The sequence below is a fragment of the Dermochelys coriacea genome, chromosome 6 (assembly GCF_009764565.3).
Source record: "Dermochelys coriacea isolate rDerCor1 chromosome 6, rDerCor1.pri.v4, whole genome shotgun sequence".
NCBI classification, from domain to species: Eukaryota; Metazoa; Chordata; order Testudines; family Dermochelyidae; genus Dermochelys; species Dermochelys coriacea.
In genome coordinates this window covers 1,223,418-1,246,912 of record NC_050073.1, presented here as the reverse complement: position 1 = coordinate 1,246,912, position 23,495 = coordinate 1,223,418, and the positions used below count along the sequence as shown (strand labels likewise).

The window sequence follows — 23,495 nt, the reverse complement described above, 5'->3', positions numbered from 1 at the left end:
ATGGACGTGGACGAGGGGCGCAAGGAGATCTACAGGGACGCCATGCCGCAGAATTGCAGAGTTGGTCTGGCCTTGCCTAGGGACCTGAGACGGGCTCCTGTGACTCTTGGAGAATCAAGAAGGTCTTTAACTCTTTGATGGTCCCTCGTTCAGACACTTCCCGCCTGCAAGGGACCATGGGGACCATCTGCTTTGGCCTCCCACCTAACCTAGGCCAGAAGTTCCCACCGGGTGATTCCTCCATCCAGCCCGTATCTGATGGCTGAGCTAGAGCAGAGTTTTCAGACAGACACCCCCACCCCCGTGACAGGCCTCTGACAGATGGAGAATCCATCATAACCCTGGCTAGGACCTTCCAATGGTATCCCACCATCCTCCTCTGCCCCACTGACTCCAATGGAGCGACGATCCATTGATCCCAGCAGGGGATCTGACCCCATTGACTCCAACGGAGTGATGTCCCATTGACCCCAGCAGGGGATCTGGCCCCGTTGACTCCACCGTCTCCCCATCTTTCTCTCCAGGCTTCCCCCTCCCCAAGGCCGACGTGAGGTGGATGGAGCAAGGGGAAGAGCCGTGGGGCCCTGATCTCCCCTCTCCCAGGCTGTGGGGACGCCAGGTGAGACCCCACAGGTGAGGAATGAGGGAGACTCATAAGAGGAAGGTCAGAACTGGGGCCCTTCCAAACCGTGTCCCCTGACACTCGCTGTTACAACCTTTAGCACTAGAGCTCCTGGCCCTTTCCCACTCCTCCTGGCCAGGATCGGGGCCCCAGTGTTTTAGAGCAGGGGGCTGGGAGCCAGGACTCCTGGGTTCTACCCTCACTTTAAGTTCCACTCCTGGGGGATCAATTTGCTTGGTTCTCCCCCCGGATCTTCCTCCTGTCTCTCTCTAGCAGTTGCCAAGGTGGCCACACCCCCGACCCCCCGCTGCAAGCCGGCTGGCCGCTCCTACCAGTGCCCAGAGTGCGGGAAATCCTTCCGGCAGAGCTCGCACCTCCTCCAGCACCAGACCACGCACACGGGCGAGGGGCCCTACCGCTGCCCCGACTGTGGCCGAGCCTTCAGCCAGAGCTCCGACCTGGTACGGCACCAGCGCGTCCACACGGGCGAGCGCCCCTACCGCTGTCCCGACTGCGGCCGGGCCTTCAGCCAGAGCTCCAACCTGCTCCAGCACCAGCGTGCCAGCTCCGGCGCCCGTCCCTTCCGCTGCGCCCAGTGCGGCAAGGACTTCGGCCGCAGCTCTCACCTGCTCAACCACCAGGCCACCCACTCCGGCGAGCGGCCCTTCAGCTGCGCCGACTGCGACAAGCGCTTCAGCCACAGCTCCAGCCTGCACAAACATCGGCGCGTCCACACTGCCCAGCGGCCCTTCAGCTGCGCCGACTGTGGCGAGCGTTTCCTCCAGAGCTCCGAACTGCTCAAGCACCGGCACATCCACGCCAACGAGCGGCCCTTTGGCTGCACCGACTGTGGCAAGCGCTTCCTGCAGAGCTCCGACCTGCTCAAACACCGGCACGTCCACACCGGGGAGAAGCCCTACACCTGCGGGGAGTGTGGGCGTGGGTTCAGCCAGCGCTCCCACGTGGTCAAACACTGCCGGATCCACAGCCGGGGCAAGCCCTGATGGTGGGAAAATGGGGTCAGATCTTCTTTTTCCTATGACCACAGTCACGCACTGCAGAGCTTTGAATTTTCCGTTTATGCAGCCAGTGTCTACATCTGCCCTGGGTTGTGCGGCTGCTGTTTGGGGTTGCCCATGAACTTGGCGGGAGATCCAAGCCAGCGGCTATTTCATGAGGTGTTTGTGATGTCTTGTGAACACCACTCGGCTTTCCACCCTTCATCGGTAGGGCCCGTGTCTTCCGGCACCGAAAACAGCCTAAGTTCAGCTTTGCGGAACTTTGTAGTTTGGAAATGTCGGTTATGCATTATTTTAATACAAAAATACACATATCAGCAAACAGGAGCAATGTGTAATCCTTTACAGCTCGAAAATGCAGTAACCATATATTATATGTTGACAGACACTTTGACATTTTTTCACAACCAAAATTGTCAGTTTTAGAACATAAGAAATGTATGAAGTGATCATTGCTATAAATACAAAATTCTTGCCACGCAAGACGGTGCAATTAAAATAAAAGTTGGATTCTTGTTTTATGCAACGACCTGACGGCTCAGGGGAATTTGGAATAATTACATTTCTGCTTAAAGGACACAAAGGTGTTATTGCAAATATCAGTATATCACCTATATCAGCATATAAATAGTCATTGACACCTGCTTAGGACACATTACAACTCATTTGGGCATCCATCCTCACGGTTTCCAATGACATCCAGTAACATTGCGAGGTCCAAGTTTGGCCAGACTGCATTCAGCATTGGCTGCTCGCCAAAAGATCACGAGCAATTTGCCTAAGTCTTGGCAAACGTTCCTCCGAAAACTGGAGAGAGAAACGTCATTAGCATGAGGAAGTTCATCTACGGTGTTCAGGTAAACGGCCCACTCACCCCCAGGTACAGATCACAGCAGCGGAATACAGGAACTCCTCATTGAATGTCGTCCCGGTGAACGTTGTTTCGTTGCTGATCAATTCGGGAACATGCTCGTTTAAAGTTGTGCACTGATCCCTTAGAACATGGTTTGGCAGCCGCCTGCTTTGTCCACTGCTTGCAGGAAGATCAGCCTATTACAGCGAGCTGGTGGGGGCTTGGAATCAGGGTGGGCCGGCAGCCCCCCCATCAGCTCCCCACTCCCCTAAGTTCCCTGTGCAGCAGCCATCCAGCAGGCTACCAATCGCTGGGCAGTTCAGCTGTCCCTCCCCCCACTACCACGTGCTGCTCCCGCCCTCTGCCTTGGAGCTGCTCCCTGAGCCTCCTGCTTGTTGTGCAGGGGGGGAGAAGAGGGGCGCTAATGTCAGGGTGTCCCCCTCCCACTCCCCTGCTCCTTTACCCCATCTTCACAGAGGTGGGGCGGGGGGGACACGACAGGGCTCAGGACAGAGGGAGCTTGCTGGCAGCAGCTGCTGTCTCAACTTGCTGATCTACTTAAAAAGGCAATGTACTGAGAGTGGGGTCAGCGTACTTAAAGGGACAATGCAGTTCTCAGGGTGCGTGTCTCTGTCTCTGTCTGTCAAGCTGTCTCCCCTCCCTCCGTTGTGCTGCCTTGTAGAGTGTGAGGCTACATTAACAACAATGTGTTAACCTTCCAGGGCTCAGCCGAGTGCTAGTTCATCATTTAGCAGTAAGGCTTCCCCTGGGAAATATCCCACCCTCTGACTTCACCACCTCAACCAAGCTTCACAATTATCATTGCTGTGTACCAGTATTCAATTGTTTGTTTAAAACTTTATATACATCTATAAATAAAAAATATAGTCTTTTGTCTGGCAAAAAAAAAAATGTCCCTGGAACCTAACCCCCATTTACATTAATTCTTATGGGGAAATTGGATTCGCTTAACACTTAAAAGTCGCATTTTTCAGGAACATAACTACAATGTTAAGCGAGTAGTTACTGTATTCTGTTCATAGTCACTGATGTTGTGGTGAGTACACAACCTTGCTTGGAATTCTCACATCACAAAAGAATCTCTATGGTAGCTGTTTGTATTAAGTACCTCCTACACTTTCTCTCCACAACTTTGGAAAACTTGACACTTGAGATGGTGTAGGGCATTCTGTCCTTTGTACTGAAGTATTGCCAGCAGATCAATGCACAGTTGTACACTTCTGTTGGGAACATTGACCGATCAAACCCAAGGAGTGTCTGAACATAGGGATTGCTTCTGCTTGGATAAAAATTCAATCTGCCGCAAGCGAGTCACTCAGCAATAAAACACTTAGCTCCTCTAAAATGGTAGTCGTGTACATTGATTTCCTGAGCAACGACCCCCTTGTAGTGCTCCACATGATTGTCTACGGCTTTAAACCAAGTTGTCATCTTGTTACAACCCAGTTTCCGGAGGTAATCTCGGGCTTTCAACTCTCTGGTCGATAAGGTAGTCTCCAAAATGAGCGCATTGAGTGAGGGGTAGCCATTTTCGTTACAGCACACAGACGGTCCACTTCTGTATGGAGACAGCGCCAGCGCTCATCTAATAAAGCTGTAATGCGTCCCCACAGGTCACATCAATGCAGTTGCTTAAAATGTCACTTAAACTGTATTTGAAATGACATTCCGCATGTCAGTTGCATTACCCTCACATAAGCCACTGCCTTTAAAAAATCACTTTTGGTTAGTACAAGCGTCTTTATAAGAGCTTGCACAACTGTGTAGTAATGAACATGTTCGAAGTACACTGTTTCTATGACCTTGGCAGCAACTGGGCAATCTTCTGACAACCTGCATCTGCTGTATTAGAATATTTGCAACATGCCCGAGTAGGCTGTCTGCGAAGTCATCCACAATTACAGCTATGTGCCTACTCCTTCCATTCAGTGCTCCGTTGTTGCTGTTTAGTTCAAAGCCGCAGGGAATATTGGACGTGTCTTATTTAGGAATTCCCGCATTTTGGGATTATCTGGTTTGCCACACTGCCACCGGCCTCCATCTAGTCTCGTACGTCGTTCCCCTGGATTTCTGATTTTCCCTTGTGTACCGTGGCAGTAATTGGGAGCTGTGGCTTTGCGGCTGTCACGTCTCCACTCTCTGCCCTTCATTTCTTTTTGGGTGCTGGAACCTGATGACCTTCAGGGTGGTCCTACTTGTGCGGGGCCCTTTTTAACATGGTCAAGAACTTTGGTGTGAATTGTGTACAATAACTTCCCTCCGCCTACTGGGAGCACGTCGTGGGCCCGAATTCTTTAACTCTCTTCTCCGGCGTAACCAGGCTAGGCATTGGTAGGGAATAGCTCGAATGGCCAAAGCCAAGGTGGAAAATCGGAAGGAATGGGTGATTCTGGAAATCAAAAAGTAATTTTGGAAGAACTGTGGCAATATCTGGAGAACATTGGCCCTATCATCAGGGTTGAAATCACATTGTAGAAGGTTAAGCGCATGGGTCCGAAAGGGTTTGCGTGACTTCAGCGGTGCTGAGAGGAGTTGTTAAGGTCCTGGTGAATGGGGAAATGTTCGTTTCCCTTGATTTGCTGGACTTCCTGGAGAATGGAGCAAATAGGTGAAGGGAGCAATGTACGACCGCACGGGCAGCCAGGGTGTTGGGGTCGACTTTGAGGGGTTCCAGTGTATGACAGGACCCCTGGGGTACAACCTGGAACTGTGGGTGCACCGTGTCCCCTTAACTCTCCAGCCTGGGCTGTCTCACACCGTGCAATGCCAGTACATGCCAGCAAAGTCCTCCAGGCGCTGCGATCACTCAGCTGTCACCAGGTTGGCGCCCCACACCTAGCTGAGTTGCATGAATTTTCCCTGAGCCATTCACGAATCACACAAAGAGAGGCACCAGCCAAATCCCTCCAGCTCCCAGCCTTACACCCCAGACATATACCATCTTGCACTGCTCAAGACTCCTTGGACAGTGCAAGCTCATGAATTATGCTCATGAAGTTCGCCACTCTGACAAAGGGTAGTGGTCCTGCAACAATCCTTGTTAACCTGAGTTGGGAGTCTCTAACATGTCAACCCAAAGCGCCCTGTTTTAGATAAACATAAACCAGATTTATTCACATCACAAAGACAGATTTAAGTGATTATAAGTGTTAAAATCACAGTCTAAATTCAATTTCTGACCTCTGTGCCTATTTTTAATTTTAACAGACTAAGCAAGATTTGAATCAAACAACTTTCTCACCCCACTGGATGTTCCAGGCAGCTCACAGTTCTCAGTACACGGCCTGGATTCCCTTCCCAGCCTGGGGCCAATCTCCCCAGCTCGCAGTCTTTGTCTTCCAGTTGATCTTCCAGGTGATGAAATGGGGGAGGTCAGAAGCAAGTGGTGACGTCATCGACCCTCATTTATACTTTCTCTCCAGGTGCTAGAAAGATCCTTGCTGTGAAGTGACGGTCAGGCAGCCCCACTGGGTACATGCCCTCGCTGAGGAGTCTCTGGGCGGGCCGCTTGGGGAGTGCCTTCTCCTTGATGGGCCGTCAACGGTTGTCTGGCCAGTGTAGCTGCTCCTTCGTCCCTACCGAAAGGCCCGCGGTGGGCATCTCTCATCCCCGCCACATATTTCTGTAACAAACACAGAACAAAACTTCATAACTTCACATACAATGGTAACACGCACAATCCAACAGGATAGTCGTGTTCAACAGACCATCACTTCTCAAATGATACCTCACAAGCATGTATTGTACAAAACACAGGATCACATCACAGTGGTGAATACGGGGGTTCCAGGGTAGTAGTTTGAGGTACAGAGTGTCACAGTCATATGGGTGGGGGGAACAGCATGCGACAGCACGGGCAGACCGGGGGTTGGGGTTGACTTGAGGGCTCCAGGGATCACTTCATTGCAGGGTCGGTCCCAGTTGGCACCAACAAGTCGACGTGACTACTTCTGGTCCATGCCCCGTGGTGCGCAGAGTACTTAGCTACAGAGGACACAAGGGCCATCACTGATGTCCGTAGCACTGATGTGATGCTACCCAGCTTGTGCTGCATTTCTGGACCAGGTTGACCTTGGCTTTGTCTTGGCAGCCACCTTCTTCAGACGGTTGTGGAAGCATGCAATCCAGCTTCACTCCGGGATAGGTCACGTCGCACAGCGTTGCCGCAGAAGGACACTTTCAGGGTGCGCTTAGCGTTCATGTTATCGAGATGGGATACAGTGACTGTTGGTTTGTGGCAAGGTTGGCTTGAGCCTCCGTTTCCGGAGATATTCCTCCCTGGTGTTTAGGTCCCCGTTCAAGGTGGACTCAACATCATGGAAGGTGGCTGCTTGCATTGCCAGGGCGAGGTCATCTGCATCGGCAGATTTGCGCGACTTCGTTGGCGGCATGTCGCTCATGTAGACACTGAAGAACGTTGGCGCAAATACTGAGCCTTGTGACAGTCCGTTGTTGAGGAGCCAGGGCGAGATGACTCTGTCGCCCAAATGGACATGTAGCCACCTATTGCTCAGCACCGTCCATAGCAGGCGTAGTGTTTTGTGGTAGCAGACGATCCTTGCGAGCGTCAGCATCTGGCCTTTAATCCAGACCATGTCATAGGCTGATGACAGGAATACAAAGGCTGCACCCGTCTTAAATTTCTTCTGGAATCCAGCCGCCATGTGCATCGCAAGGGACAAAACTTGGTTGCATTTAGGCCGGAACCCCGCTTGTTCTTCAAGGATCACTGAGTCAATGGGAGGGCTGATTCTCTGGAGGATGATATGTTCCAGGCATTTGTAGGTCGTGCACAGGAGTGATATCGGCCTCTAACTTCCTGAGTCGTCAGTTGGCTTCCCCAGTTGGAATATGGCACTGACAATTGCCTCCTTCTGGGCTTTTGGGATGGTTTTGGTGTAATGTTTCACCAGCCATGGGAGTCCTTTGGGACCTACTTGATGAAGAAATTCCAGGGGGATACCATCTCCATCAGCTGGCTTCCCTTTCTTCATTGTGACTAAACCTCTTTACTTCATCTGTGCTGATGGCGGTGGGGTCATGTGGAGGGACTGAAGTCATTGGCTGGTGTAGCTGATGATAGTGTTTGGTCTTTTGGTGCTCTCCACCAATTTGGAGGCTATGGCGTTGGGCCAGACTTTTGAGGTCTGATATTCCGTCCAATTAGTGATGATGAGATGTCATAGTAGGACCCAGGCATGGCGACTTGAGTGTGTGAAGTCCAGTCCTTGAACTGGCTGAGTCTAGAGACTAGCAGGGCTTTTGTAACCCTGTGGCTGCTCAACCGGTTGTACTGCTGGAGCAGATCCTGGGTCTCTTTTGTCCAGCAGGGAGTGTTTTCTTCCTGGAAGGCCATGGAGATGCTCTTCTTGGCAGTGGTAAGCCAGCCAACAAACCAGTGATAACATGCCGGTGTCACCACGTTTTCAACACATTCCCTACAGCTGTCCCAGTTGGCTTTGGCCAGATTCCACTGTGGGATTTGTTTGGACAGAATCACAGGGATTTTGATGCCGAGATGGGTGAAGATGGGCCTATGTTGGCTGTTGGGGAAGTTGGGAAGTATTTTGTGACATGCGTGAAGCATTGAGATGATGGAGGGGTCCAGGTTGTAGTTGCAATGCCAGCGAGCAGTGTGGAAAGGTGCTCGCTGCTTGGGTTCGAAGACCAGTTGCAGATCTTATGCAGACATCCAGTCCAGGGGACGGTCTGTGTTTGTGCAAATACTTGACAGTCCAAAAAATATGAGTTCACCCCCAAACAGAGCAGGACTTGATCGAAAGTTTGTGGGTTCTGCACAAGACAGTTCAAAATGTAAACCACCCTGGACAAATTCACGGCCCTGCATTGTCCCGGTAGCAGGGAAGACTTCTTTCTTTCATTGTATGCTGCGGCCGGCAGCTGTCCTGTGGCCACTAAGGAACAAAAGACATAAGTCGTCCTCTGGAAAGTGAAATACACCGCACAAGTAGCAGAACAGTATCCTCACAGCCACTGGGCCCTTGTGTACCCCGTGGTGAATCCCTCACTGATAAAGTAGGTCGTGTTTGCCGACCTTTTCTGGTAGTACAGTAATGTATTCCTAGTACTTTGTCAGATGCTCTTTGTGATGTTCTTTCAGAAAGTTTGGATTGTTTTTTATGAATTCATTTTTTATTGGGGCCAAAATGTTTTCAGCTTTTGGCCCAGTTTTCAGTGTGTCCTGATGAGGGATAAATATGGATTAATTAATGAAGCTGATGCCTTTAAAATAGAGTATGTTACATAGACAAAGGAGCACAGACACAAACTTGCCACCCAGAAAAACCCACTCGCTATTTGTCTCACATTATTAAGCATCGGTGCATGTGGAAATCTGGTTAAACTGTCTGGGGTGAAAACCTGGACTGTTGGGGGTCGCCGAGACCCAAAGTCCATGTCTTAAGCAATGACCACTGGAAAGTTTCACTCTTTGGGGCTCAGGGACAGCCAACCCCTGGCCGCTCTGCTTTCCGTCACCGCTAGGGCCCAGCCCTGACTGCCAGGGGAGAGCACGCCCTCCTGGAAAAGGCTGGGACAGCCGGGAGCTTCCCCCCACAGCCAGTGCCCGCTGATGGCGGAGGTGCTGGGAGCCAGGACTCCTGGGTTCTGTTGCTGGTCAGTGGGCCCCAGTCTCAGGATAAGGAATAGGTCGGGTTCACCATGCTCCCCAACCAGCTGCATTGGAAATGTGTGAAGAAGGGATTTGACTTTACTTTCATGGTGGCAGGTAAAGGGTTAAACCCCATGCACCCCTACAGCCCCCCCTCCCCCCGCTTGGCATAGAACCCAGGAGTCCTGGCTCCCAGCCCTCTGCTCTAACCCACTAGCCCCCACTCCCCTCCCAGAGCCGGGGCTAGAACCCAGGAGTCCGGGCTCCCACCCCCCCCCCGCTCTAACCCCTAGCCCCCACTGCCCCCCTCCCCGAGCCGGGAACGGAACCCAGGAGTCCGGGCTCCCTGGGCGATTTCCTGCCGGACACAAAGGGGTTAAAACCATAGAGCTCAGCGGCGTCCTCCCTTTTGGGAGGGGGTCTGTGACGTCACAAAGAAGGGCCCTTCCCCTCCCGCAGCGGGGGCGAGCCCGGCAGCGGAGGGGGGGAGTCTCAACACCCCCCCCGTGCTGCTTTGCGGGGCGCTCTTAAAGGGCCAGCGCCGCCCCCGCCCCGCGCAGCGGTGAGTCCGGGCTGGGAGCTGCGGGTGCGGGGGGGCCGGGCAGAGCCCCGGTGTGGGATTGGGGGGGCATGTGATGTCGGTCCCGCCCCCCCATCAATCCGGATTCACTCCTGACAACAACGGGGGCATGGTGGGGTTCTGATCTCCGCTCCCCTGGGGTCAGTCTGGAGTCACTCCTGATTGCAATGGGGGCAGGGCTGGGCTGTGATCTCAGCTCCCAGGGGTCAATCCAGAGTCACTCCTGAGGTCAATCCAGAGTCACCCCTGACAGCAACAGGGGCAGGGCTAGGGCCAGGTTCTGCTCTCAGCTCCCCTGGGATCACTCTGGAGTCACCCCTGAGTGCAATGGGGGTAGGGCTGGAGGGGCAGGGCTGGATTCTGATCTCAGCTCCCTCTAGCTACCACATTAGACCATATGAGAGTAATTACTTAATTAAGTGTCTCCGGTTCCTGCCCAAGATTGGGCCCATGGCACTGGGCGCTGCACAGACCCCCCCTTTGTTCGAGATCGGGGGCCCCCATCACGCCGGCCGCTTGTCGTTCCAGGCGAAGGGGAGGCGCGTGCTGCCGGTGGACGAGGGACGCAAGGAGATCTACAGGGACGCCATGCTGCAGAATTGCAAAACTGGTCTGGCCTTGCCTAAGGACCTGGCCACCCGCCAAGCTGGGACGGGCTCGGTTGGGTCTTGGAGAACCGAGAAGGTCTTTCACCCTGTGATGGCCCCACACTCAGACACTACCAGCCTGCTAGGGACCATGGGGACCATCTGGTTTGGCCTCCTGCCTAACCCAGGCCAGACGTCTCCACAGGGTGATTTCTCCATCCAGCCCATATCTGATGGCTGAGCTAGAGCAGAGTTTTCAGACAGACACCCCCACCCCCGTGACAGGCCTCTGACAGCTGGAGAATCCATCATATCCCTGGCTAGGGCCTTCCAGTGGTATCCCACCATCCTCTTCTGCCCCACTGACTCCAAAGGAACAAGGGCCCATTGATCCCAGCTGGGGTCTGGCCCCATTGACTCCAATAGAGTGACACTCCATTGACCTCAGCTAGGTTCTGGCCCCACTGACTCCACCGTCTCCCCATCTTTCTCCCCAGGCTTCCCCCTCCCCAAGACTGACGTGAGGTGGATGGAGCAAGGGGAGGAGCCGTGGGGCCCTGATCTCCCCTCCCCCGAGGCTGGGGGAACCCCCGGTGAAACCCACACAGGTGAGGAATGAGGGGAAGGTCAGAACTGGGGCCCTTCCAAACTGTGTCTGGAGCTGGAGCTCTGGGAGGGGAGTGGGGTCTGGTGTGTTAGAGCAGGGGGGGCTGGGAGCCAGGACTCCTGGGTTCTATCCCCAGCTCTGGGAGGGGAGTGGGGTCTGGTGTGTTAGAGGAGGGCAGGCTGGGAGCCAGGACTCCTGGGTTCTACCTTCACTTTCAGTTCTTCTTCGAGCGATGGTCCCTATTGTTATCCATCAAGGGTTGACGCATGTGCCATGTGTCTGGCCCGGTGTCCGCTGGTCCGCACACGCACCCTTCCTTCGCCTCATGGTGTTGTCCGAGGCCATAAAAGGTGGGGCAGACCGACCGCGCCTCCCGTTCTTTCTCCACCACCGCGTGGTCTGAGCCGGAGCTGCTACTGTCCTCGCGTCTCTGACTCCCTGTAAAGAACAGCTGTGAAAGAGTTGTCCAGAGTTTGTTTTATCCTAGTTTCTGCTGCTCTCCGTCTCGTTGAGGGTTGAGCAGTAGTTCTTAGGAGATGAGAGACTTTGGGGACCCTGTTTACCAGCCCCCCCCACCCAGCACCCGCGCCTGCGTACAGAATTATGCCAAAGATGCCGGGGTTCAAGGTCTGCGCCGGCAGCCCGGGTTTGTTCTCGCATCAACGCTGCCTCTCCTGCTTGGGGGAAGCCCATATTGCATCCAGGTGCAATGGCTGCCTCTCCTCCCAGCCATACCCGGGAAGGTCGAGCTCCCTCAGCCTCAGCAAGCATCTCCTGGAGGTTGCCATGAGGCCGCCATCGGACCCAGGCCGGGCAGCCCCTGAGAAACCCAGGAGCTTGCCTCCGACTGTGGAGATAGGGTCCGGTTCAAGCGGTACCATTACTATGTACCCCATGCGGGGCCTAGCCACAAGGCAAGGAAGCAGGCACATAAGCATGGCAGTAAGTCTTCCTGCAGGCATAAGACGATGCACCTTCCATGAGTTCCCGCCACGGAGAAACGGCGTGTTCCCAGGCTCACAAGGAGGACAAGAAATCGTGTAGGCTGGGGGGATCCGCTGGCACCAAGCCCCGAGCTGCTCACACCAGGGTGGTTAGAGACAGCGCCGGAGCCATGTGAACTCTTCGCCCTTGGGGAGCCGAGTTCTCAACGTCTCCCTCTGCCATCTTACTGGCTCCATCCCAGGACTTGCCTCAGTCCAGTCGTGCGCTCACTCCCCATTCCCCTATGGCATATACGGCTCCGCTGGTTCCGCCATTGGAACTGGGATCTTCACCTTTTCAGCCTTGGAAGATTCAGATGGCTTTGGGCAGCCTCGAGTAAACGCTCAGAACCGGTTTTGGAGGGTGAGCCGCTCAGTTCGGTTCCGCCGGCACAGGGACCCTTCCAGATACACCTGTGTCCTTAGCTCCAGGTGGCTTTCGCTGGTTCCAGGACCTCCTACGCAGGGTGCCGGGGGACTTCCATATTCCACTGGAGGAAGAACAGGGCAAACACCCGGGCCACCCCCTTTGGGGGTGGAGTTGCCTAGCGCTCTTTGTACCAGCTCGGAGTGCAGTAACAACGGACAAGCGGGTCCCGGCTGTCGTTTGATATGGCTATACAGTGGAGTTCACAGCGCTACCTCATCCACGTTCCCCCCGCCCTGATCCCTCCTCAGGGACCACACTCATGACAGTATCCTCGCTGTAGAGGGTCAGCTCCCTACTGCAAAAGGGAGGCGATAAAGCAGGTTCCTCTGGACTCTCAGGGCCCGGGGTTCTGTTCCACATATTTCCTGGTACCCCAGAAGAAGGTGGAGACCAATCCTGGATCTCTGTCTCCTTAATTGCTTCATCCACAAGCCCAAGTTTCGGATGGTCACTGTGGCAACCATCATCGTGTCTCTGGATGGTTCACAGTTCTCAATGTGTGAGGTTCCTGTTTTCACGTAGATGTCCTCCCAACCTACAGAAAGTTCTTGAGATTCGCGGTGGGCCCTTGGCAGTTCCAATACACGGTCCTACTCTTTGGTCTCACCCCTGCTCCACGGGTCTTCCCCAAAGTTTCCTCTGTTGTAGCCGCCCACCGCCGGTGTCACGGGGTCTTTAAATTCCCCTCCCTCGACGACTGGCTGCTTGCAGTGCAATCCGGCGCCACCGCCGCCATTCCTCCCATGGAGGCGAGCGTCAATGTCGAAAAATAGACTTTGGTTCCCACGTGGTCCCTGGATGTCACAGGGGCCTCCGTCGACGCGGTCTTGGCACGGGCCGACCAGCCAAGGGACAGATTCCAGACCCTGCGGGAACTTGTCACCTGAGGTAATCAATGGTCCTTCTGTTCCGGTCAGAGCCTGGCCTATTGCTCCTTGGCCACACACGTCAGTCGTCACCTCCGCTCGCCTCCGCCTTCACTGTCTGCAGTTGTGGCTCTGGAGACCCCATTCATCCATGCGACCGTGGGCTTTCTGTTAACTACCCACCCACCCAGAGGTGCTCTCCTCGCTCCAGTGGTGGACGGTCCCCAGGCTGGTCATGCCTTTCCTCCCATCCTCTCCGGACACGATCATCACGGGCACATTGCTCGCTGGCTGGGGTGCTCTCAGAGGACACAGGGGACCTGGACCTCTCAGGGAGCCGGGCTGCACATCAACCCCCCAGAGCTTCGGGCGAGGCTGTGTTGCGCGGGAATGTTCATCGGCAGCACAAGACGTATCTCCGAGCAGCAGGCAGGCGTCCACCAGGCTCCGGTCCGGCCAAGTGGATGCATTTCACCCCCTGGGCCCGACACCCTCCCCCCGAGGATGTGAACATGCCCCTTCTCTTGGGCTCTTGTGCTTGACAATGTCGGGACTTGCTCTCCGTCCCATCCCGGTCCACCTAGTGGCTCTCAGCGCCTTCCACCCCTCCCCCCACATGCTCAGACACGCCGTCCGTCCGTCCGTCTGCAGCCATTGATGGCCAGGTCTGCTCCAAACCTTCCCGCCCATCGCGCCCCCACAGGACCTCAAGCTCGTTCGCGCAACGGGAATGAAATCGCCCTTCCTCATAGCTATTCCTTCCACAAGACGGGTCAGTGAACGGACCGGGAGGTTGGGATCCCAAAGTCTCCTGGTGCCTGCACCCCAAGTTTCTCCCAAAGGTCGTCCCCCGGTTTCAGCTCAACCAACCCATCCGCTTCTTTCCGCCTCGGTGGAGGAGCGGCGCCTTCCCTCCCTTGATGTCCGCCGGGCCTTGGCCTTCCACCTGCACAAAACAGGACCTTTCCGGACGTCCCCTAGACTGCTCGCCCTGTGATCCTTTCGGTTCTAGCGCTAACCAGTCTCCACATGGAGGGTTTCTAAGTGGATTTGAGGGAGTGTTCGGCTCTATCGGTTGTCAGGATGGTCTCTACCCTGTGGGGTGAGGGCCCCTTTCCTCAAGAGTGCGAGTGCCAACTACAGCCGCCCTGTGAGACATGATGCTTTCGGATGTATGTCGGTGTGACTGATTCCCTGGGGTGCAGTTTGGAACCAAGGGTACTGCTGAGCCCTCTGTCCCACCAACCTGGGCTCCCTCTCACGTTGGCAGGCTGTGACAAGCTGCAAACCCTTCCAGGTCCTGCACTCACCCAGCCATCCACAAGCAGGGACACACCCAGCTGAGTTACATAAATGATCTCCCAGCTACTCATGAACTAACAGTAAAGAGGCTCCGGCCAATTCCCCACAGTTCCCCAGCCTAGGACCTCAGGGCTGTATGGTCCTGCCCTGGTGAGAAGCCTGACCAGTGTATGTTTATAACTTTAGTCTTCCCCTCCCTTAATGCAGAGAGGATGTGCACCAGTTCTTGTTCCTGAGCAGATTTCCCAAGCACTTCAACCAAAGCCCACTGTTTTAAGTAAAATATAAAACCGGTTTATTAACTACAGAAAGACAGGCTTTAAATGATTATAAGTAATAAGCATAAAGATCAAAGTTGGTTCCTAAGAAATAAAAGTAAAATTGCAATCTGAGCTCTATAAACTAAACAGAATTTGAATCAAGCCGTGTCTCACCCTGATGGTCTAGTTCCTTACTACACAGGCTGGGATTCTCCTGTCCAGCCTGGGCCCACCTCCCCAGTTCAGTCTTTGTTCTCCAGACATGTTTCCAGGTGTTTGAGTTGTGGGGGGAGTGAGACCAAGTGATGATGTCACTTCCCCTTTTTTATAGCTTCTTCCAGCTTGCTGGAAAGACCCTTTGTTATGACCTGAGTCAAGCAGCCTCCATTGTCTGCGTGCTCTCTCTGAGAAGTCTCTATCGTATACAGATCCTGGGATAGTCCTTGGGAGTGTGGATTCCTTTAATGGGCCATCAGCGTGTCTGGCTGCTCCATTGTTGTACCTGAAAGGCTGGTTGTGGGTGTTCCCAACCTCACAATATATTTCAGTCACACACACACACACACACACATAGAAAAACTTCATAACTTCCCATCCAGTGACAGCACACACAATCCAACAGGGTATTAATGTTCAACAGATCAAGACTTTTAAAGTGATATTTCACAAGGCATGCACTCTACAAACCATATCATAATCCTATCGCCCTGGTCAATAGCGGGGTGCCAGGGTGTTGCTTTGGGGTACAGAGTGTCACAGACGGGGGGCCATGCAGAGTTCGGATACATGCCTTCACTGTGCGTTGTGTCTTGGTACGAGGCTCTGCAACAGAGCCTTGTTCAGCGCGGTGGGCCTCCATCCTCTTCCTCACACCCTCCTCCAAATTCGGCACTGCTTGGTCATCGCCCTGAGTGGAACGCAATAGAGACCATCACTCAGAGAAGGAGAAGAGGTTACTTCCCTGTAACTGGAGGTTCTTGGAGATGTGTTGTCCCCTATTTGGATTCCAACTCTGCCCTCCTTCCCCTCTGCCATGGAGCTGTTAGATTCGTGGTGGAGAAGGAACTAGAGACGCAGTCGCAACAGACACTGCTTTTGAATTCTTCAGCTCTGGGCACATGAATACAGATCGGGACCACCCGTCTCAGAGAACCTCCAGTTACAGGTACATAATCTTCTCTTCCAATCCCATTCACCCCCTGCCGAAATCCTTTCTCTCTTCCCCAGCAGCTTCCGGGACAGCCACGTTCCCAGCCCCTCGCCGCAAGCCGGCTGGCCGCTCCTACCAGTGCCCGGAGTGCGGGAAATCCTTCCGGCAGAGCTCGCACCTCCTCCAGCACCAGACCACGCACACGGGCGAGCGCCCCTACCGCTGCCCCGACTGCGGCCGGGCCTTCAGCCAGAGCTCCGACCTGGTACGGCACCAGCGCGTCCACACGGGCGAGCGCCCCTACCGCTGCCCCGACTGCGGCCGGGCCTTCAGCCAGAGCTCCAACCTGCTCCAGCACCGGCGTGCCAGCTCCGGCGCCCGCCCCTTCCGCTGCGCCCAGTGCGGCAAGGACTTCGGCCGCAGCTCCCACCTGCTCAAGCACCAGGCCACCCACTCCGGCGAGCGGCCCTTCGGCTGTGCCGACTGCGGCAAGCGCTTCGGCCACAGCTCCAGCCTGCTCCAGCACCGGCGGGTCCACGCCGGCCAGCGGCCCTTTGGCTGCGCCGACTGCGGCAAGAGTTTCCTGCAGAGCTCCGACCTGCTCAAGCACCGGCGCGTCCACACTGGGGAGAAGCCCTATACCTGCGGGGAGTGTGGGCGCGGGTTCAGCCAGCGCTCCCACGTGGTCAAACACCGCCGGGTCCACAGCCGGGGCAAGCCCTGAGAGGGCGGGGGGGCGAGATGGGGGGTGATCTGGGGAGAGATGGGAACGGATGAACTGGAGGGAGGTGAGATCGGGAGAAGACGGCCTATGGGGACAGCTACCACAGGGGACAGCTCCGGCCACCGGACCCCTGAGAGACTCTGCCACGGGGCAGCCCAGGACACAGGAACACCCATCCCCCTCCCCACGGCACAGACACCCCAACGGACGAGGCGACTAGGGGGCTCTCGGTGCCAGCCGGACAGAGGAAACACCTGGCTGAGGGGGAAGCTTGGGGCTCAGCAGAGTCTCGGCCACAGACAGAGATGCTCAGTGGGGAGTTACACACACTGCTTAGGGCGGGGCGGGGCAGTGGGAAGGCGATGAGGATGTCAAGTGGGGTGTCTGCCATGGGGAGGGGTGGAGGCAAGCTCCCAAATTCTCCCCATCCCCTCCTTGAGTCCCAGCCCCCATCTGCCCACTGTACCCCCAAATCCCCTCCCAGCCCCCCCAGATCCTCTCCTCACCCCCTCAGCTACACCCTGTCCCCTCATCCATTCCCTGCATCCAAATCCCTCCCTGCCCCATAGCCACGCCCCCCCAAATCACCTCCAACCCCTCAGTCACTCCCCCTGCCCCCTCTAGCCTGTCCCCTAAAACTGGATGGGCCCATGGGTCTGAGCCGTGGGATGGTCTGAGGGAGGAGGCAGGATACCGGGCTAGATGGGCCCATGGTTCTGACCCAGGGCTGCTGGTCAAATCCTTCTCTCTCCAGCTGGCCCTGGGGTTCCCTAACTCGGTTCCCCCAAAGCCCAGGCTCCTCTGGGACAGTTCAGAGCATGGGTCCCGGTGATGTCAGTGCCCCGCTGGCACGAGGAGACGGCTGAGTGGGGAGCTCGGGGTGGGTCGCGCCCGGGCTCTGGGCAGGAGGCCAATAAATACAGGCTGAGAGAAACGGGCACCCTGTGTATCTGTCTGTCTCTCCGCCCCATGGCGCCCCACAGGGCTCAGCCAGGAGTGTGGAGGGAGAGCGCCCCCTGCTGGGACGCCCCGGCCCTGCTCCCTGCAGCATAGCGCCGGCTACTGCCCCACAGGGGCCAGCCCTGCCTGCCGGGCGAGCGCAGGGGTGGGGTGGCCAATGGGAGGGCGGCCACGGGCGGCGCGTCACTGTTTCCTTTCGCTTCTCGGTGCGAGAGGAAGTGGGCAGAGCAGATGCAGCCAGGTGCACTGAGAGCTCAAAGCAGAGCAGACGCCGCCATGGTGAGCCCCCCACGGCCTATCCCCGGCCCTCCTGCCCCACTCCCCACAGCGCCCCCTGCTGGGCGAGGCCGGGCTGGGGTAGCCGGGAGCTCCCCCCACAGCCAGTGCCCCTGCCCTGTGCCCCAACAGCGCCCCCTGCTGGGTGAGGCCGGGCTGGGGTAGCCGGGAGCTCCCCCCACAGCCAGTGCCCCTGCCCTGTGCCCCAACAGCGCCCCCTGCTGGGAGGGACTGGGACTGGAGTAGTCGGGAGCTTCCCCCACAGCCAGGGCCCTTCCCGCTCCCCACAGCGCCCTGTCCCCAGCCCCCAGTGCCCCCCGCTGGGCGAGGCGTGGGAAACCCGGACCCCTGGGTTCTATCCCCAGCTCAGGGAGGGGAGGGGAGTCTCCTGGGTCAGAGCGGGGGGCTGGGAGCCCGGACTCCTGGGTTCTCTCCCCGGCTCTGGGAGGGGAGTGGAGTCTGGTGCGTCAGAGCTGGGGGGGCTGGGAGCCAGGACTCCTGGGTTCTCTCCCCAGCTATGTGAGGGGAATGGGGTCAGCTGGGTTAGAGTAGGGGGTGGGGGCTGGGAGCCAGGACTTCTGGGTGCTGTTGCTGGTCTGAGGGCCCCAGACCCAGGCTCTCTCTGTCTCAGGATAAGGAATACGTCGGGTTCGCCACCCTCCCCAACCAGCTGCATCGGAAATCTGTGAAGAAGGGATTCGACTTTACTCTGATGGTGGCAGGTAAAGCGTTAAGCCCCATGCACCCCTACAGCCCCCCTTGCTCTAACCCACCAGACCCCACTCCCGTCCCAGTGTTGGGGAGAGAACCCAGGAGTCCTGGCTCCCAGCCCCCCTGCTGTCACCCACTAGACCCCGCTCCCCTCCCAGCGCTGGGGAGAGAACCCAGGAGTCCTGGCTCAACCCCTGCCCCTCCCTGCAGGGGAGTCTGGGCTGGGGAAGTCCACGCTGATCGACAGCCTGTTCCTGACGGATCTGTACAAGGATCGGACCCTGCTGGACGCCCAGGGTGAGTGGGGGGTGGGACAGGACCCAGGGCTGTATGAGGGTGGGTGAGGGGTGTGGGGGTGCTACAGGGGAGGGGCGGAACCCCAGGGTGTATTGGGGGGGTGAGTGAGGGGTCTGGGATGTGGCTGGCATGAGGCAGGATCCAGGGCTGTATCAGGGTGGGGGTCGGGGGTGCAGTTGGAGTGGGGCGGGACCCAAGGGTGTTTGGGTGCTGGGGAGTTGGGTGGGGTGATCTGGGGGTGTAGTGGCATGAGTCAGGGGTCTGGGGTGTGGCCAGGGTGGGGCAGGACCAGTGGGCGTATGGGGAGTGGGGAGTAGGGTGGAGTGAATTGGGGGGTGAGTCTGGGGGCATGGCAGGGGTAGGGCAGGACTGGGGGTGTACTAAAGTGTGGCCGGGGTGGGGTGGGGTGGGACCCAGGGGTGTATCAGGCTGGGGCACAGCAGGGGTGGGACCCGGAGGGTGTATCAGGGTGGGGCAGAGGTCGGCAGGACCCGAGGCTGTATCGGGGTGAAGGGGCCATGCCCCCCCGGCACTGACCCTGCCCCCCCCCAGCGCGCGTCCCGCAGACCCTGGCGATCGAGCGGCGAGCTGTGGAGTTGGAGGAGGGGGGCGTCCGGGTGAAACTCACCGTCGTGGACACCCCGGGCTTTGGGGACGCCGTGGACAACGCTGACTGGTGAGGGGGAGCCGGGGGACACCCCTGCCCAGGCCAGTCCATAGTGGACTATATTGACCAGGTGGGGGATGGGGGGAGGGTGGAGCAGTGCATTGTGGGATATGCTCACGAAGTCCCCTCCCTTCCTCTCCCCCCAGGCCAGTCCCAGCTGGGAGCCCATAGAGGACTATATGGACTGGCAGGAATGAGGAACTTGGGGGGGGGGCTGGGACAGCAGTGCATTGTGGGAACCCCTCACCCACCTCCCCTGCCCCTTCCCCTGGGCTGGTCTTAGCTGGGGGCCCATATTGGACTATACTGACCAGTAGGGACCTGGTGGGGGCGGGAAGAGATTCGGGGGGGGGGGGAATTTGGGAGAGTGGGGGCAGAGTCTGTCAGGGCAGTGCATTGTGGGACACAGGCTCTAACCTCTCCCCAGGGCTGGTCCCTGCTGTGGGCTGATACTGGACTATATGGACCAGCAGGGATCCTGGGGGAAGTTAGGGGAGGGAGGGGGTATTTGAGGAGGGGGGAGGCTGTCAGAGCAGTGCATTGTGGGACACAGGATCTAACCCCTCACAACAGGTGGTCCCAGCTGGGGGTCCATACCGGACTATATGTATCAACAGGGACTGGGGGGAGATAGGGGAGATTTGGGTGTGGAGGGGCTGGTGGAGCAGTGCATTGTGGGAGACTCACTAACGCCTCCCTCCTCTCCACTCCCCTGGGCCGGTCCCAGCTGGGGGGCCATAGTGGACTATATTGACCAGCAGTTTGAGCAGTTCTTCCGGGACGAGAGCGGGCTGAACCGGAAGAACATCACGGACGGGCGGGTGCATTGCTGCCTCTACTTCCTCTCACCCTTCGGCCATGGGTAAAGGGGGGTGCTGCACCTGGGGGCCTGCGGGAGGGGTTGTCATGAGGGGGTGAGGGGGCACTGGCAGTTGTGGGGGCTGGGATAAGGCATGGCAGCTTTGGGGTGCATTGGGGCACTGAGAGGGGTCACATGGGGTGCTGGGGATTGGGGGTGCACCAGGGGAAACTGGATTTGGGGGGTTCACTTGGGGATGTGGGGGTGCTGGGGGGTATAGGGGCCCTTGGAGCCATTGGTGGGCTGAGGGACGGTGGGGGTCATTGGAGGGCTGTGGGGGGCACGGGCTATTTGAGGGTGCCTCACTCCCTGCCCCCCCAGGCTGCGCCCCCTGGATGTGGCGTTCCTGCACGCCGTGCAGCACAAGGTGAACATCGTGCCAGTGATCGGCCGAGCCGATGTGCTGACCCTCCGGGAGGTGGGCATCATGAAGGAGAAGGTGAGAGTCGGGGGGGGGATTCTAGAGGGGGGGCAGGGTCCCCCAGCCCATGTGCCCCCGTATCCCCCTGCACCCCAAATAGTGCCCCATCCCAACCCATATCCCCAACCCTCCTCCTTCACCCATATTTCCATGCTAGCCCACCAAATTCCCCATAATTGCCACATTCCCCTGCACCCCAAATTCCTCCCCAGTCCTCACAGCCTGGCCTGGTGCCCCAAATTTCTCCCAATCCCAACCCACATTTCCTGTACCCCCAAATATCCTCAACTGAAAGCCCCTCCCCCTACACCCCAAATCCTTCCCAATGCCAAGCCACATTCCCCTGGGCCCCAAATTTGCTGCTCTAGCCCCCATCCCTCCCTGATCCTCACCGTATCCCTCTGCCCCCCAAATTTCCCTCCTTGTACCCTAATGTCTTCCTAATCCCAGCCCACATCATCCTGTACCCCTAATTCCCCCAATCCCCAACCACATAGATTCATAGATACTAAGTCTTCCTGTACCCCGATTCCCCTGGTGCCCTCCCCTTCCTGCCGAACCCCCCAGACCCCCTGCTTCTCCCATGGGGTGGGGGATGGGTCTCTGTTGTGCATGAAGGTGTTGGGGTGACGCTTCCCCCCCGGCACCCCCAGATCCGGCAGCAGCTGGAGGAAAATGCCATCAGCATCTACCAGTTCCCCGACTGCGACTCTGACGAGGACGAAGATTTCAAGGCCCAGGATGCGGAGCTGAAGGTGAGAAGTGCTCAGCGCGGAGGATGGGGGGGGAGTTCTGGGGGGGCTACAGGAAAGGGGGGCCCTGGACACCCCCTAACCTCCCCCCTTCCCCTTCCAGGGCAGCATCCCATTCGCCGTGGTCGGCTCCAATGACATCGTCCGGGAGACCAAGGAAAAGGCCTTCCGGGGGCGCGCGTACCCCTGGGGGGCTGTGGAAGGTAGGGGGCACTGTGGGGCAGGGAGCAGGATGGGGCTCGGGAGCTCAGTGGGGTGACTGTGGGGCAGAGGGGCAGGAGGGGGCACCATGGGGCATTGTGGTGCAGGGAGTGTTGCGGGGGGCTAGGGAGTGCTGGGGGTCAATTGGGGCACCAGAGGGTGGGGGGATAAGTAGGGGGTGCTGGGGTTATTGGCTGGCATGAGAGGCCAGTGGGGGGCACTGGGTGGTAGAGGGGGTCAGTGGGGGATGCCAGGGGTTGGTAGGGGATACTGGGAGGCAGGGGGGACAGATGGGCCATTGGGGGATGCCTGGGTGCACTGGGGAAGCTGAGGGTTAGTGGGGGGCACCAGGGGGAAGAGGGGAGGCTGGGGTCAGAGGGGGCACTGGGGTCAATGGGGGGCACCAGGTGGCAGTGGGGGAGGCCAGGGATCAGTGGGGGGCACCAGGTGGCAGAGGGGAGGATGGGGAGCAGAGGGGTCAATGAGGGGCACCAGGTGGCAGAGGGGAGGCTGGGATTAGAGGGGGCACTGGGGGAGGCTGGGGGGCAGAGGGGTCAATGGGGGGCACCAGGTGGCAGAGGGGAGGCTGGGGGGCAGAGGGGTCAATGAGGGGTACCAGGTGGCAGAGGGGAGGCTGGGATTAGAGGGGGCACTGGGGGAGGCTGGGGGGCAGAGGGGTCAATGGGAGGCACCAGGGGGCAGAGGGGTCAATGGGGGGACACAGAGGCCCCGTGACTGTCGCCCCCCAGTGGAGAACCCGGCGCACTGCGACTTCCTGAGGCTGCGCACCATGCTGGTGCGGACCCACATGCAGGACCTGAAGGAGGTGACCCAGGAGATCCACTACGAGAACTACCGGGCCCACTGCATCCAGAGCCTGACCCGCGTGGGCGCCCGCGACCGCGCCAGCCGCATGTGAGCCCCCGCGCTGGGGGGCAGGATGGGGGGCAGCGGGCAGAGCTGGGGGATAAGGGGTGGGGGCAGCTGGGAGCAGGGATGGGGGGGCAGTGAGGATAGGGGGCAGCTGGGGTTGACATGAATCTGGGCATGATGGGGACACCCGGCCCCGCCTCCCCCTGACCTATCTCCCCCCCCCCCACGCCCCCAGGAAACTGTCCCGGCAAAGCGCCACTGAGCTCCCGCTGCTGCCCCTGGCGGAGACGGACACGGAGAAACTGATCCGGGAGAAGGATGAAGAGGTGAGTGGACCATGAGGGGGGTGTTGATGGGGGCGCTCTGCCCCGTTATACCCATCCCCCAGCGCCGGGCAAGGGGTCCCCCCTGTTCCCAGGCCCCACCCACCAGCGGCTGTGTCTCACCTCCCCCCCCTTGTCTCGCTCCCCCCCAGCTGCGCCGGATGCAGGAAATGCTGCAGAAGATGCATGCCCAGATCAAGCAGAGCCAGGGGGAGCAGTCGGACACCCTGTGAGGATTTTGGGGTCCCCCTCGGGGGCAGTACCCCCTATGGAGCCAGCATCTTTTGGATTTAGCAGCAGCAGAAGAGACGGGTGATTCTCTGGGGCAGCCTAAGCAGCCCCCACAAATCCCTGCTCACCAGAGGCCCCCCCAAGAACCCTAAATTCCCTGTTCCACAGTCACCCCATATTCTCCCCCTTCCCGGCTTTGCCCCACCGCCTCCTTTAATAAACTCACCTCTGTGTTTGCACCACTGCTCCCTGTGTCTCTTTTGGGGGGGATGATCCCCCCCTTCTTTCT

General features: G+C 57.8%; 3 protein-coding genes across 4 annotated transcripts in view; all 3 read left to right on the top strand.

Annotated features, from left to right (window-relative positions):
- On the top strand, positions 1-17,573 carry LOC119856814 (zinc finger protein 724-like). The gene is made up of 5 exons (XM_038404839.2): positions 1-64; positions 525-619; positions 784-1,619; positions 6,805-6,817; positions 16,051-17,573. The coding sequence occupies exons 1-5, from the start codon at positions 1-3 to the stop codon at positions 16,633-16,635; spliced, it is 1,593 nt and encodes a 530-aa protein (XP_038260767.2). The 3' UTR covers positions 16,636-17,573.
- SEPTIN1 (septin 1) lies at positions 10,811-23,445 on the top strand. Of its 2 annotated transcripts, none has more exons than XM_043517106.1 (11): positions 10,811-10,921; positions 18,503-18,593; positions 18,793-18,879; positions 19,432-19,555; positions 20,274-20,408; positions 20,727-20,844; positions 21,480-21,581; positions 21,682-21,781; positions 22,529-22,694; positions 22,888-22,978; positions 23,128-23,445. In XM_043517106.1, exons 2-11 carry the CDS (start codon positions 18,584-18,586, stop codon positions 23,206-23,208), a joined length of 1,014 nt encoding a protein of 337 aa, XP_043373041.1. In that variant the 5' UTR covers positions 10,811-10,921; positions 18,503-18,583; the 3' UTR covers positions 23,209-23,445. The 2 variants fall into 2 exon arrangements, with proteins under 2 accessions (XP_043373041.1, XP_038260670.1); XM_038404742.2 differs by lacking the exon at positions 10,811-10,921 and adding an exon at positions 17,697-17,874.
- Positions 17,376-23,495, top strand: part of TBC1D10B (TBC1 domain family member 10B) — a 39,625-nt gene continuing 33,505 nt past the window's right edge. The window contains exon 1 of the mRNA XM_043517105.1: positions 17,376-17,483. Within this exon, the coding sequence (XP_043373040.1) occupies positions 17,467-17,483 (17 nt within the window). The 5' untranslated portion in view covers positions 17,376-17,466. The remainder of the gene's footprint in view (positions 17,484-23,495) is intronic.